Source organism: Xylocopa sonorina, chromosome 4 (genome assembly GCF_050948175.1).
Source record: "Xylocopa sonorina isolate GNS202 chromosome 4, iyXylSono1_principal, whole genome shotgun sequence".
NCBI lineage: Eukaryota > Metazoa > Arthropoda > Insecta > Hymenoptera > Apidae > Xylocopa > Xylocopa sonorina.
In genome coordinates, this window is record NC_135196.1 from 6,024,613 (window position 1) to 6,039,562 (window position 14,950).

Here is a 14,950-nt window from a genome sequence, read left to right on the forward strand (position 1 = left end):
ACAAAACAATATGAAATAATGTTTTTACATTTTTAAGAATGAGAAATGTTAAATGCTTTTAAGAATACTATTAAAACGGAAATAATAAAAACTAAGTGAATGCAGTTATAAGAGCAAATATTGTTTCATTCAAAATCTAAATAATAGTAGATTATGTATCATTTCTTTGTAGCAATAATAATGTTTGTATATATGTATATATCTATGTGTATGTATGTTTGTTTATATATATATGTACATACTATAGAAAAAAATATTTCTATTTTGTATGTAATGATGTCATTTTCTATTTTAAAAAGGTTTTCTAATTGTACAAAAATGATAAAGATATAGTTTAAAAAAATTTAAATAAAACGAATGTAATATGATTCTTGTATATTGGCAATAAGTGTAATTCATAGAACTTTCAGTAGTCTTTCTTTACTAATTATAAAATATCTGTATACAATTTCCTTTAATAGTTCGACATTAGCCATATACTGAATAGAACAAGTTATTCAATGAGTGTATGTAAATATAATACTTGAAACATGCTCAAGTATCTAGCCATTGGTAAAAATAGTGATTGTATGACAATAAAATCCTATCCTGGATGATATTTTTGCTGACAATCTTTATCCTCGAAACTTCAATGAACAGTGCTTAATTCTGTATTCTGATACATTCTTAGAACAAATAGTTACATACTTATCGTTTAACAGATACTTTATACCACTTCGTAATTATCAGTAAAGAAAACTGTTTCTACCGAATATTTAACCGGGCTTTCATCTTCTACGAGCAAAACTTCGGTTACCTATAAAGAAAGATATAATTTTACTTAATTCTACAAATTTTAACCCTAACAATTAACGACTGTCCAATAGCTTCATTGGATGAATGACTACTGAAGAGTCACAATAGTATTATGTGGTATATGCAGATTCATAACGCGAAATGAAGTCTCGCCATTTCTTTTTAAGCTACTGCGATGAGTAAAAGGATGGAGTAAAAAGCAGCGAGAGCGACAATGCTTAAATTACAATCGTCATAGCAACGACATCATTGAATATACGAATTACGTCTCTATTATTTCGCTCATCCTCACTATGTCTCTTAATAAGGACTAGATAAATAGATTATTTGCCATAGAATATATATCCAATAATTAAACGATTAGTCAAATGATAATTGTAAATGAATCAACTAAACCAAGTGATATAAATAAAATATAACATACCTTAATATTGACATATGATGTTTTAGATGAAAATGACACAATAAGGGGGAAGAAATCAGCTGGATTAGAAGAGGGTGCTGAAAATTCCATTGAACCTGATTTTGTTGTTGCATCAACTACTGGTAAAGACCACACGAGTGTATTTCGTCTTGCTTCGTGTGTATACTGTCCATCGCATTCGCTTATTATAGGATTGCATCCCATAGGTAATGGAATGTTTATTTGGACATCATTTAATTCGAGATTAACTTGTTCTAATTCATACTCTATGTTCACATCACATCCGCCTTCTCCATTTTCTGATGGCCAGCAATTAACTGTTTAAAATAATAAGAAAAGTTATCTGTTTATTATATATTATGCTATGGATTAAAGTGAGAATATTGAAGCTTTTATATTTATAAAAAATGTATCGTCTGATAATAAAACTTTGTAGTACTTTAACACTTAGAATAATCTCTGCTATTTATGACTATTTGTAGTTAACACACTTCATAATTTTTATTCCATATATAATTCCTACTTGATATAGGTAATGCTGTCTCATCCTGAGCTTGCAATCGCCATTTTAATACACCAACATCTGTATTCAATGGGAATGGTTTTGTTGGAATCTTTAAACCTATTTGACCACGTGTCCTGAATAATTCTTTATCTACATTCGGATGCGTTTGTAACTGGATTCCTCTCGTATCCCTATTTTCCAGTTGTACACGAATTCTGCCCCACTTTTCATCCGAAATGTGTAACGTTACTAAACCATGCAATTCAAAGTGTTGTAAACCACCATCTCGACCGATTCGTACGTTAAGACGTTCCTCTTGTCGCAAATGGACTCTATAAAATTAGAAATATTTATATACACGCAAAATCTACTTTGAAAGCAATACATATATATATATATATATATATATATATTAATTAAATAAATCGATATCTTACGGTTCAGTGTTTATTATCTGTGACATAAGTGATGCTGGTTTTGCACCTGTTGCTGGTAAAGGTGTTGTTACAACGTTTTCACCTTCTTCTTTTAACTGATCTACAAACGAATCAACGTCACGAGATTTTCCTCCTAATTTCATAGCCCCTGGTCCAGAGTTAACAGGTTTTCTAAACACATGTAAAGATATTTTTGTTATATAGGTTTCGATGATATTATACCTATATTGTACAATTTCTTACTGTGTTGGAGTGTACGAAGGCCTAACTGGTTCCGGTACAAAATTAGCAGTGTCTCCCACGCTAGGAGCTGGTGTGAAATTGCCACTGCTTCCATAAGAATTACCAAATCCTGGACTCTTGAGGCCAGTTTTTTTAGCTGCTTCCATTCGTTGTCTTTGCAATTCTTTTGCTTTTTCACGCATTTTATTTTTGGCCTCCCTTTCTTGAGTCATCCTTACAGCTTGATAAACTTTCTCTTCGTGCGAATCCATCTCCACAAATGTTCTGATTTGTGCCAAGTTAACACTCTCCCTGTATCCCAATGCAACTATTTCATCGAATGCGAATATTAAGTTGAATGCATTTTCAGCTATTTCAAGTTCATCCATTGAGTTACAATACTCTGGAATCTATAAATTTATGAAGTAAACATATTAATCTAATTATTAAATATACTATAACAATTGAAAGGTAAATGAACATACATAAGAGGAATCATAATTATTAGTTTTATATTTGTAATATACTTACAACTCGTGCAAAGAGCCTTAATGTTTCTAAATCTTCTAATATATTACTAGCTTTTGTTGTAATTAATAGCATATACACTTTCTCCAATGGTTGATAAACATATCTCACAGATTCTGTTTCCACAAAGGTATGCTGTTTGCCAGAACTCATTAATTTTGGAAATGCGGCAAGTAAACCCTCTATTCTAGCTTTTGTCATCTCAACAAATTGACGGGAGATAATCGCTAAAATTTTCACAGATCAAACATAGCTGATAAATGGACTGAAATTTATCAAAAAGTCTGAATAACGTTAATAGGAGACAAAATAAAATTGACAAGTAACTGAAATCAAAATTATCTGTTATTCAATATATACTACGTATACACATGCAGATTTATGATACAAAAAACGATTATAAAGGAATGCATAAGCTCATTCATTGCAGCAGTATATGACAGCGATATATTTTTTTTAATTAATAAAATATTAGAGATGTGTGATGTTAAAGGATATAACATATACATATATAAACAGGTGCGGTCAAGTAAAATAACTATCACTTACTTTTGCCTGCTTTCGTACAGACCGCTGCAGCAATAAGTACCTGAAACAAGAAAACAATAATTCAGCGATATGGTTTAAATTTTTTAAATATATCATCATTAACCACGAGCGGTGATTGACATCTGTGGCAACTCTTACCATAATGCCTTTGTCATACGTATCTTTCGAGAGCTCGAGGAATGTCAATACCTTAAATTCAATGATATACAGATGCTTACCATTTCGATGAATTATTTTGATACGTTATATGCTGTACGATTAACCTAATACAATTTTTTTTACATAAGCCAATCTTCCATCCACATCATATATACAAATGCGAGGTTACTAGCAGAGGGCGCACTGTGCTGACGTGTGGCATGACGAAGGTATAAACCACGAATTAACTAACTCAGAAGAATGACCACCGACTTTTCTCGGTTCTTGATTCTATTGCCAATATTCCTTGGAATTGCCGGTCCATCACGTGTTTTAGTATTGTTGCTTCCAATGCTGTAAATTGAAATAAATTATGTAATGACAACAACTTAAATATTCGCTGTGCTGTAGTTTGTCACGCGGAGTAAACAAGCGGGGCACATGAAACTTTTGTTTCCTCTTCTCGTATGATTTTCAGTAAATTTCATTACAACTTTTTGTTAACATTTTAAAACTATGCTGAAATCACAAAAATCTCATGATTTCGACCTGGCGTATAAACTGCAGCAGCAAGAAAATTGTTTCGGACTTACAGAAAATGCAGTTATATCACAACATGTAAATATCATTTTCTTTACTTTTTATTATAAGTAAATAATAAATATGTGTGTACGTGTACATTTTATGCACGAGTGTTTATGTTGTTTTAATTTTATAAAACATACTTCACGTATATATTTTTTTTTAGAACGATAAAGAGAATTATAAGCCAAGAACATTAATCGATCAGACCTTAGAACTAATCGATCCAACACCTAATATTCATACACTGTTTGTACAATTTAATCAACGTTTTTTTTGGAATGTTTTATTACCTGTAGAAGTTAAATGGAGTCCTAGAATGACAAGGTAAATTATTTCAAAAACATCGATATCCTCTTAGCTTCAGAAGACGAATGAAAAAGGGACACTTAAGATTTTATGATATATTCATTGTCTAACTGTATTATGATATAACTACTACATATTTTAACGCCACTTTTACTATTCACATTTGTGTGTTGCAGTTGTGCTGGTATATGTACATTTCATCCCAGAAATCGACAATGTGTAATTTCACTTAGTGCTCCACTATTGAAACTTAGACCAAGGAAAGATTTAGTTGAAACTTTATTGGTAAGAGAAACATTGATGTAATAAAATATCATTACTATTGGTATGAGTGTTAGACTCTATTATATGTATATATATTTTAGCATGAAATGATTCATGGATATTTATTCCTTACAAATAACAACCGTGACAGAGATGGACATGGTCCAGAATTTTGCAAACACATGGATAGAATAAATAAAGCAGCTGGAACAAAGATAACGGTATGTATCTGTATTACACTGAGTGATATTTCATGCTATATTTTATATTCTTCCTTAATATCTATTTTGTAGATATATCACAGTTTTCATGATGAAGTCAAGTTATATCAACAACACTGGTGGAGGTGTAATGGACCTTGTCATAAAAGAGCACCATACTTTGGAACTGTACGTAGAGCTATGAATCGTGCACCAGGTCCAAATGATTTTTGGTGGAAAGAACATCAACAAACATGTGGTGGCCAATTTATTAAAATTAAAGAGCCAGAAAACTTTAAAGCAAAAGCTTCAAAGAGCAAAGAAAAAGTAAAGCCGCTTTCAAAAAATAACAACTCACCGCGTAATATGATCGGTTGGCTCACAAAATCTACTCAATCTATCCCTGAACCCAAATTGGCATCCACTCCTAACAGTACCAAATCAATGATCAATAATCAAAATTCTTTAAATGGATTTAAAAAACTTGGAAATACTGTAAACAATGTGCATGGTTGGGGTACAGGAGGTCCGAGTAGTTCAAGTAATTCACAAAAACATACTAGTCCTGTTAGTTCTAAAGTTTCTACTCCTGTTAAATTTACATCTTTTGGTATACTTGGTGGTTCTAATGGGGGACAGAGTAACTTGTTAGAAAAATATAGTGGCAAACTTATGGGCAAAACCAAACCAAGCCAGGAGTCAAACCACATTGTTACATTAGGGAAAACAGTTGTTAATGTAGCAGTTAAATCATCAAGTGTCAGTAATAATCAAACAGTAAATAAAGAAGAAATAAAGCTTGTAGAATGCCCAATATGCAGTGACTTTGTGACGAATAACGAGATAAATAAACATATAGATTCTTGTTTAATGATATCAAATGATAAGGTAGACGAAACTAAAATGACCATAAAACGTTACGATGATGTTAATTCTACGAAGTCAGAGGCAAAGCGGGATAATTTTTCATTTCCGCAAAAAAGAAAAAGCGACGCAAGTGTGTTTTCAAACAAGCAACCAAAATTAACGAAATTGCAAGACTCCCAAAAAACAGATTGCCCTATTTGTAATAATAGTTTTGATCTTGTGTATATAAATGACCACCTTGATAAATGCCTTTTAGAAACAGATAGACAAGATAATAATTCAATTATTAAGTTAGATGATACAGATTGTAACAACGAAAGTGTAATTACTCTCAATAGTACATCTAGTGATAGTTCATCCTGTTCTTCAATTACAGAAAATTCGAAAGATCTTCCTGTAGTTACAAACATTAAAAGAAATGTGATTGTTACTACTGCACACAATTGTTTAGTTTGCAATGAACTTATTCTGCCTGGGACATCGTTGAATGATCATTTAGAAGATTGTATTGGTAATGTTTTTAACGACGATTCATGTTTGTCAGTTGATTCTGATAATAGTGAAACACCAAAAGAAGTCCCTCAAGCACATGATGATCAGAATCATAAATATCCTTGTCCTGTTTGTATGCAATTAATAACAGAAACTTTAATGAATCAGCATTTAGATGTATGTCTTGCAAATACATGAGTACAATAACAAGTTTTATAATATTCCTCTGTGATCTATGTTAATTCTAAAATACGTTCTGTTCTGATGTTACCATATTAAGATTAAGTAGAAAAATACTGAATTCTATCGCATATTATCTATTAAACTATGTACTAAAATTTTCCATTAAATATTGTCATTTTTGTATTATTTATTTATTGAATAAATTCTACTTTATTTTGTAAATATAACTATTGTGTAATATATTATAAACATGAAATGGAAATCAAAGAATAATCTTTTCATTAGAACGTATTCTAATAAATATGACTACAATTTATAGAGTTCAGTACATATGTATATCTTAATGTTAAAGTTTCCTAAATTTTTTTCTGATATTATAGAAAAAGATTGCAGTATTATATATAAAATAAGTATATTTTTGTAAATAGTAACATTAAAATTTTGTACAGTTTTTGTAATTACATATTCATTAAAAGGAAACATTTCTAATAAACAGTATATTTCAAATTACGATATAATGCATCAACATGAATTATTAGTGTATATGTTAAATCACGTCAAATAATTTTGTATATAAATCCACCTTTTCATAAATAACCTGTATTATAGTTTCTCATATAAATTACCAGTGTCTGGAGTGCTTAATGTGCACATACCACAACTAAATTCTAATAGGTATGTTGGAAAGAACAGAAGAATTTGTTCTTGTGTCCAATGCATATATAAATAAAAGTTAGGAACTATTATGTCAACAGAATTACTGTCCAACCTCACCCTGAAACATAGCACAGTACTTAGTTAAAATACATAAATAAAGCATTTGTTATGTGCATTTACCTTATAACAGGCATCAGATATGTATATGTACTAAGTGTTTTGTATCATATAATAATAATTTCAAGAGAAGAAAATCCCTTTAAACGTATAAAAGTTGTTTTGTTAGTTTAAAAAATTGCAAATTTTTTGATTACCTTTTTGATCCCAATGTGTGAAACATAAAGCTTTGCGGTAATGGAATATGCATTGTTTTATTGTATATTGTTCCTCCATTTTGATTAGATACAATTCGTACTGTATCTATTTCATCATATATATTAATATTAACACCATACGGACCATTTTGTGCTGTTAATGCATACTTTGGATTTTCATTATAACATTGGCCAAGTAATAACATTTCTGATCCTTTTTTGGATGAATAAGTGACATTGTGAACTGATCTTATGTAGTCTGGTGTTACAATACATGTGCCTAAATTTGGAAGTGATTAAGACAGGTAAGGTACTGTAATCAAATAGAATGCACTCTGCAGATACAAAAGACAGACTATTTTTCTAAGAAGAGATATGAATTACTAAATAAAAAGAATAATTTACCAAAGAAAGTTTTTAAAATTGCCAGATCCATGTACTTATGAATTCTAGTTCTAGTTAAAAAATAATCTATAAGATTATAATTGTATTCAATCGCTACTTTATCCGTGTTAAGTGATAATTCACCGATGTCTGATTCTTTTGGAAATGTTGCTGTCACAATAAATTCTTTGGAGATAGAATCAGAACTGCTGTTTCCACCAATTAAATCATAGAAAGCGCGCAATTTCCAGGCTAATCTCATCAGGTTTTCTGGCATCTAATTGCAAATATATAATTTAAATTAAAATGTGTATGTCTTTTTTTAAACAAGCTACATAAAATATTAATTTGAATCGTAAGTAATGTGTCTATATTATAAATTCATATATAAAAACAATTAGGAATATGTTTCATTTTATGTATCTAAATATTTCAATTTTCTTCTTTTTTTGTATTAATAACATAACGTTAAACTTACATTTTCATACTGTGCAATAATTTTATATTTTCTCAAGGTTGACAATTCTCTTGAAGCCTCATAACAGGCATCAGAAAACGGAGTAAAACGTTTTCCTTTAGATTGTTTTCGGCATTGTTCATAAGGCCATTGCGGTTCTCTAGCATGTTCTAATTGTTCTTTATTAATTTCACCCAACAAATTTAATGTAATCGAAGACCCGCTACATTTGCCTTTCGCTGTATCAGAATATCCCCAGACGGCATTGAGCGCTATTTTAGCAGGATCGCTTGGCTTAGTGTTTAGGAAATCCCATTCCCAAGGTAAATCCTTTTCTACTTCTAAACAAAACTGAACAGAAAAGAAGAACAATCTGCGTTCATTTCTATATGCAATGTGAAAAGAATTGTTGCAGTCTCATTATATTATTGTGCCTAATTTACCTTAAAAACCTTTTGTCCTGGTACAATTCTTGTAGCTTTAATTTTTATCATATCAGATATCCAATTGGTAATCTCATAAAGTACAGCGAAATTCCATTGTTGAAGAATTTGTGATGATTCTGAGTCGCGATGGGTCAAAGATAGCAAATGATTACTTTGAGCTTTATTGTATTCAAATTTTACCTAATAAAACATGTTAAAAAATTGCAATTTTTGCATACATGCAAAAGTCATAAGTTGTTTGATAATTAAAATATGGGAAATTTTAATATACTAACTTGAGTGCGTTGTGAATCAATTGTACTAATATAGGCAGCTAAACCACAACTACCTTTCGGTGGCACATATGTGCAATAGTCTAAGAAATGAAGGGCTGTTAAAGCAAACTCCAGAAATGGCCAAATACTACAACAGTTTGGAATCAAAATACAATTGATAATAACTATTTAATAACTTTTATAATAAATAATGTACAGATGTATTAATATTTAACTCACGGATAATTAGCTCGATGTGAAGATAATACATCTCGAATTAATTTTTCTCGTGAGATTACGTTCTCACAGTCAAAAAGTTTTACATACATTTGGCCTCCTAATTCCGCTAATTCAATTTGAAATAGATCTGTTGTCTATAAGAGAAAATTAATCACTACTTATACAGGTAATTATAGCAAAGCATAGAATTTAATTACTTTTTACCTTTGGTTTGTACGTTGGTGATTTTGTAACTATATATATGTGTCTGCAAGTAGGACAAATTAGATTCAATTTTGATCTAATATCTAAACCTTTTATATTAGTAGACGTTCTCGTATGAGCTGTAATGCCCATTTTAAGGTGTTCTAAAAAAATGCATGTGTACACATTAAAAACATAGCGCGCAAGGTAAAATGTCTTATATTCTTAAATATTATTAAGATCATACCACCAGGAGTATTATACGAAATGAATGGACGTTCCTTAAATCCAAGAGTAATATTAACTGGAAGATATCCGTGAATAGAATATGCTCTCTCTGCACTATGCCATGTATCGATTAAGGGATTATAACTTTCAATTATTTCTGTTTTATGAAGGGATGTTCTGAAAATACAATATTTACTGATCAAATATTGCACAAGAGAGATAAAACTGAAGAGTCAGGGAAAAAACAATAAGTGCATAAATTGTACGAGCTTTTTTAAATAAATTATACAATAAAGAGCTTAAGAAATAGAAGTACAAATTTTAAGAAATCCAACAGAAATAAATAATCAAAACTAAGACCATCATCGTTGTTCGGCCGTGATTCATCTAATGATAGTGTATCCTGAAAGCTACAAAATGACAAAATCTATCAAAACTAGATTCTGACCTCTTTTTCCTCTGACCCTCTGACCCTTCAATTATGAGTTACTCTATTATACCGTAATATAACATGATTGTTGCGACCAATTGAAATACGAGTAAAATTTCCTCTCATTGAAAATAGTGATGTTGCAATGATTGCAAGCCTAACATTTGCTCCCACATCTGTAACTTGTACCGATTCCATTATTAATGGAACATTAATACGTTGTTGATTAACGTGAAATTCCATATTTTGATAAATATTATATATGTTGTCAGGTAAAGAAGAAAGATCTGAAACAAATAGGAATTATATCAAATAATATATGCAAGAAAGAATAACAGAATTAATGAACTTACATTTAAATCCTTTAATAATATTTGTTTCATTAAGATGAAGGCACAAAATTGTTTTCTCTTGAATGCGTGCTATGATTTCCAAATGTACAGGTCCATTTTGCTTTTGGTCCAATTTAAATTGCTTTAATATGTCTTTTACTTGTGTTGGACCATCTAAATGCGTCGATAACGCATGTAAAAGGCCTTCGGCTTTAATATATAACTATATGCACATAATATTTAAAATATTAAAAACTGTCCCTTTACGATATCTTACTATTAGATCAGTCTCACAACTAGAATGAAATACTTACAGATACATGATTGATATTGACTCCACTGCCATAGGTGTTCACTGTTACATACAAAACTTCTGGTATGTTTGTTAAAGGATTAGCAATAACAATGCCATGTATCATAGCACCAAATTTTCTATATGTATCTTGGTAATCAAATAAATAGTTACCAGTAATTAAATATCGATTTGTCGGTGGATGAAGTACTCGTGTAAATTGTGCAGCTATTACACCACTATACAATAAATTATATAACAAAAGAAGATAGTCTAGAATCTCTTTCTTACAAAAAATAAAAGTCATGATTTATAATTATACATACATATGAACATAACAAGGATGTGTAGTATGCTCCATGGATTTTAAAATAGTATAAAAATAATTATATAAATGTTGACTGGGTTCATTTTGCATATACCAATATAAAGATATTACTCTGCTTGGTGTTGGACTGGAAAGTATAAGTAATGTCAATGCTGCTACTCTCATCTCTAAATGTTCAGTTCTATTTATTAATATTGGCCAATAGACAGGATATATCTATGATAAAATGTGTAAAAGATAATACTTAATAAATTTATTATAGTGTAAAAAAAAGCACTTACAACGTCAGGTCTTAAAGGAGCAGTTGGAAGCGATGCCCATGCAGCAAGAACGCGAAAATGACGTGATTCTGCATTATTACCACTTGCAATTGGCTCTAAGAATTCAACAACTCTTCCTAACTGAATATTTGCTAATCCTTCCAACCAAATCATTTTCTTTTCATATTCCTTCGTCTCTATGAATTATTTATTATTATAATAATGCAAAATTAAGCAATGATATTTCATATATGAATAAATTTACTTAATATTTATTACATACCTGTGAATTTATCGAGATATAAACGTACATAATCATCTAACATCTCATATGGACAGTACAGCAAACAAGTCTTATAAATTAGTGTACCATATGCAAGAATGGCAGTATTTTGAACTTCAATAGAAATTTTCTCTGGTAAATGTAAAAATGCTTGTAGATTTACTAATAACTGGACGTCAGGTTTTCGAATGTGGAATGGTAATTGTGTAAGGAGTTGCATTGCTGACATGTCAGAAACTTTTTTATCTTGGATTAATTCCAGTATGAATAATGCTGCTTCCTTTGTGCCAATTTGAGGAAGTGCTTCAAGAAACATATTCCTATAGTAATGTAAAAACGAAAAATAAAATAATATACTTTAACATAAAGTACTAAAGTCACAAAAAATTATTTAAATCTTGGTAAGAGCACCGTATAGTTTCTTCTTTATAACTTGTTCCAGAAATTTTTGTGTATGCGTTACGTAAATCGGCAACATCCAACATTCCAAGATAGTAAAGCAGTACAGTAATTGTTGTGTTATGCAAATTATCGGCTTCCGTATCCAAACCAGGATTTTCAAGTCTATGACTTAAACGATCCAGCAATGTCCCTATCTGTAAAATATAGATATTATATTATAAAATATAAAAATGCGCGATAGTATCATTAAGTAAAAATTTATTAAAACAATTTTTAATCTTACAGATTTAAAAACAGTATTCTTATCAAGGGTACCTCTGCCTTGGGTGAAATCAAATTCTGGAAGTTCGTGTTGTAAAACTTTGAAATATAAGTCTCTGACAGATATTTTATTTATTGTGTCTTGCACCAAAATTAATTTGAAGATTTGTCTATGTATATGCGTACCAGGAAATGAATATAAAACATATAAAAATAGTTTTAGTAATATTTTTTCTCTTTACTGTAACAGCTTTCCCAGAATGAACGAAAATGTTGGATGCTTCAAACATACCTTGTAAAATGGAAATGTGCTTCTCCAAAACTTTGAAAGGGTTGAACATATATACCTCCAGAAGCATTAACAAACAAAATCTCACTTATAGATCCATTCATCTTAACTTGATATAATCTTTCACTGGATTTTAGTATTGGATTCTGGTACATATACCAAATTTACTTTATTATATTATATAAAAGAAATAAAAGTATAATTCACATATGACATAGCTTAATTTTGTATTGTGCTTGTCTATTATCTATTATTTAAGTTTTGTACAAAAGTATATACATACCTGATCAGCATTTGGACATAACATTTTAGGAACATTTGACCAAGTATAATGTGGGTGTCCAATACAAGTTCGAGGATCAAAAAATTTTCTTATCGTCCATTCATCCTGTTCTTCTGGATTAGCAATGTATTCAATATTACATTGACCATAATGATTTCTCTGTAATGCAAACATTGCCATTAAGTAAAGTAAATAATAACAATGTTATTTTAAATATAAATTATTAGCTAGAAGAATAAAAGATATAGTTAAAATATTTGATATTTCCTGTGGAGAAGTGAGACACTTAAAACATGATAAAAGTAATGACTCACTTCAGTTGAATGAAATGCTGTTTCCTTTTCTAAGCTTAATAAATCTAGTTGTAAAATTCCTGCAATACTCCTCTTTATATTTACAGACCAAGGAGATGTAGCTTCAGTGCTAAAATTTTCAACAAGACCGTCTCTGTACGTAATTTGAAATGGTTTTAAAAGATCAGTTACATCTTCCGGAATATCTGTATTTTCACCTTGTTCATGTATTTTGCCATTCCATGTATTCATTTTTAATGACTCCAACTGTATAAAAATATGAATAATGTCATGCATCACGAGAAATAATTTTAGAAATAGTTTATATTTAACTTATAATTATATTAATAGAAATGATGGATTAAAAAGGTATGAAATATTGCTTGTTAGTGGTATTGACATATACCTGCACCGTGGCAATGCTTTCCTCTGCTTGAATTTTAAGTATTCCATTAAAACCCCATGAAGATGATGCACCAGATGGTAATAAAACACCTGAACTCGAAAGTGTACTATAAGAGTATATATATTCTTTTCCTGATTGAAATATACTATTTGCAACATGGTTGTTACAGAATAGAAGAAGCAGAAATACAATTTTTTTTAACTTATGCATCGATATTTGTGAGGCATAATTAATATCTGTAAACATAACATCTTTTTTTAAATTAAGGCTGCCCTCAAAATAAATAATACTCTTCACATTTTATAATTAATTTTTTGTATTTCTTTTAAATTTAATTACACGTTAAGTTATTTTATTTTCAATAATAGGCTAGTAACAACAAAATTTTTAAAATATACTTGTTTTTTATTACATTATAACGCATAGTTTTGAAGATTCTACAAAAACTTTAAATATATGTATATCTGCAATTATATATATTTATTTTTTGTGGCCTAAAGATATCAAAACTAATTGAAGGATAGTAAAATTATCTACTTCTTATGCAATAATAAGAAATACTTAGTGACATGGTTTAATTAACAATTTAATTGCAGTTATAAATAAAAACGCTTATCCAATACCTGTGAATCTCATGGTGTATAATGGTAGCTTAACAAAAATGAACTGAGTTCATAGAAGTCAAGAGATGACCCTTACTGCTCCTATCTTTGTGACCCATGAACACGTCTTCACCATCTGTGTGAGTAAAACTTATCTCCTGCCTAAATTATCTTCAATCGTATAAATCAACCTATTATATTTTCTCCATGTATTTTTATATGATATACAAATCGTGCAATATAATGTTCCTTAAATAGTCACTTGCAATAAATATTTTCTTTCCAATAATCTTGTTTAAAACTCAATTAACTATATTATTTGTTAGTATATTTCAAATGTACAATCTTATTCATAATTGGAGATATTTATGAAAATATACTACAACATACATCTAACTCTGTTGCAGAATAAGAAGAGTAATGTTTCTTCTAGAAAGTAAATTGTATTGAAATAAATAATGATAGTGTTTGTTGAAAGTTATAGTGAAAGAAGAAATATTTAAATAACAGAAAATTTGATAATATGATAGATTTGTTTATCATATTATTTAAAAAAGGATTTCTAAGGATTTCTTCAATTTTACAAATGAAATCAGATGTATGTGTACTTGTAGTGAAAATATTAAATTTTACTTTTTTGTTAATTGCAATAGGAAAGTTGAATACAACTGAATATGTACATGTTTAATCAATATACTTCTATTTTCATTATTTACATTTACTATTGGAAAGCATATGATCAGAATCTTATTTAATTTATTTCTATACAAAATTACATTTTTATATTTATATATATATATATTACACATCTAATTGTACTGCAATTTACCA

The 14,950-nt window shown here is 29.6% G+C and overlaps 3 protein-coding genes across 4 annotated transcripts; 1 reads left to right on the plus strand and 2 right to left on the minus strand.

The window, feature by feature from the left end:
- Positions 1-253: 253 nt before the first annotated feature.
- Deltacop (coatomer subunit delta) lies at positions 254-3,829 on the minus strand. Its single transcript, XM_076894223.1, has 8 exons — positions 3,679-3,829; positions 3,461-3,500; positions 2,915-3,138; positions 2,405-2,793; positions 2,162-2,332; positions 1,743-2,056; positions 1,220-1,536; positions 254-796 (listed from the first exon to the last, which is right to left on the minus strand). The coding sequence occupies exons 1-8, from the start codon at positions 3,679-3,681 to the stop codon at positions 707-709; spliced, it is 1,548 nt and encodes a 515-aa protein (XP_076750338.1). The 5' UTR covers positions 3,682-3,829; the 3' UTR covers positions 254-706.
- A 263-nt stretch (positions 3,830-4,092) lies between these two features.
- Mh (DNA-dependent metalloprotease SPRTN) lies at positions 4,093-6,576 on the plus strand. Its single transcript, XM_076894345.1, has 5 exons — positions 4,093-4,216; positions 4,347-4,507; positions 4,666-4,774; positions 4,855-4,974; positions 5,047-6,576. The coding sequence occupies exons 1-5, from the start codon at positions 4,115-4,117 to the stop codon at positions 6,508-6,510; spliced, it is 1,956 nt and encodes a 651-aa protein (XP_076750460.1). The 5' UTR covers positions 4,093-4,114; the 3' UTR covers positions 6,511-6,576.
- A 444-nt stretch (positions 6,577-7,020) lies between these two features.
- LOC143422954 (vitellogenin) lies at positions 7,021-14,303 on the minus strand. 2 transcript variants are annotated; one of them, XM_076893950.1, is made up of 22 exons: positions 14,141-14,299; positions 13,518-13,753; positions 13,133-13,378; positions 12,819-12,977; positions 12,539-12,681; positions 12,269-12,416; positions 11,995-12,179; positions 11,584-11,903; positions 11,322-11,497; positions 11,039-11,256; positions 10,735-10,951; positions 10,442-10,643; positions 10,159-10,375; positions 9,678-9,835; positions 9,452-9,594; positions 9,248-9,381; positions 9,029-9,155; positions 8,751-8,933; positions 8,329-8,658; positions 7,872-8,127; positions 7,467-7,746; positions 7,021-7,270 (listed from the first exon to the last, which is right to left on the minus strand). In XM_076893950.1, exons 1-22 carry the CDS (start codon positions 14,151-14,153, stop codon positions 7,099-7,101), a joined length of 4,263 nt encoding a protein of 1,420 aa, XP_076750065.1. In that variant the 5' UTR covers positions 14,154-14,299; the 3' UTR covers positions 7,021-7,098. The 2 variants fall into 2 exon arrangements, with proteins under 2 accessions (XP_076750065.1, XP_076750066.1); XM_076893951.1 differs by lacking the exon at positions 7,021-7,270 and having other exon boundaries at positions 7,642-7,779; positions 14,141-14,303.
- Between the last annotated feature and the right edge of the window lie 647 nt (positions 14,304-14,950).

Bases quoted from the DNA above. Each gene is read 5' to 3' on its own strand.
- Deltacop (XM_076894223.1), bottom strand. The intron at 3,139-3,460 runs GTAAGTGATAGT...TGAAAATTTTAG, and splicing joins CTGTACGAAAGCAGGCAAAA to CGATTATCTCCCGTCAATTT. The intron at 2,794-2,914 runs GTAAGTATATTA...ATAAATTTATAG, and splicing joins TAAGGCTCTTTGCACGAGTT to ATTCCAGAGTATTGTAACTC.
- Mh (XM_076894345.1), top strand. From the start codon at position 4,115: ATGCTGAAATCACAAAAATCTCATGATTTCGACCTGGCGTATAAACTG. The intron at 4,508-4,665 runs GTAAATTATTTC...TGTGTGTTGCAG, and splicing joins TGGAGTCCTAGAATGACAAG to TTGTGCTGGTATATGTACAT. The intron at 4,775-4,854 runs GTAAGAGAAACA...TATATATTTTAG, and splicing joins ATTTAGTTGAAACTTTATTG to CATGAAATGATTCATGGATA.
- LOC143422954 (XM_076893950.1), bottom strand. The intron at 8,934-9,028 runs GTTAGTATATTA...ATGTTTTATTAG, and splicing joins TTGATTCACAACGCACTCAA to GTAAAATTTGAATACAATAA. The intron at 8,659-8,750 runs GTAAATTAGGCA...TTTTCTGTTCAG, and splicing joins CAGGACAAAAGGTTTTTAAG to TTTTGTTTAGAAGTAGAAAA.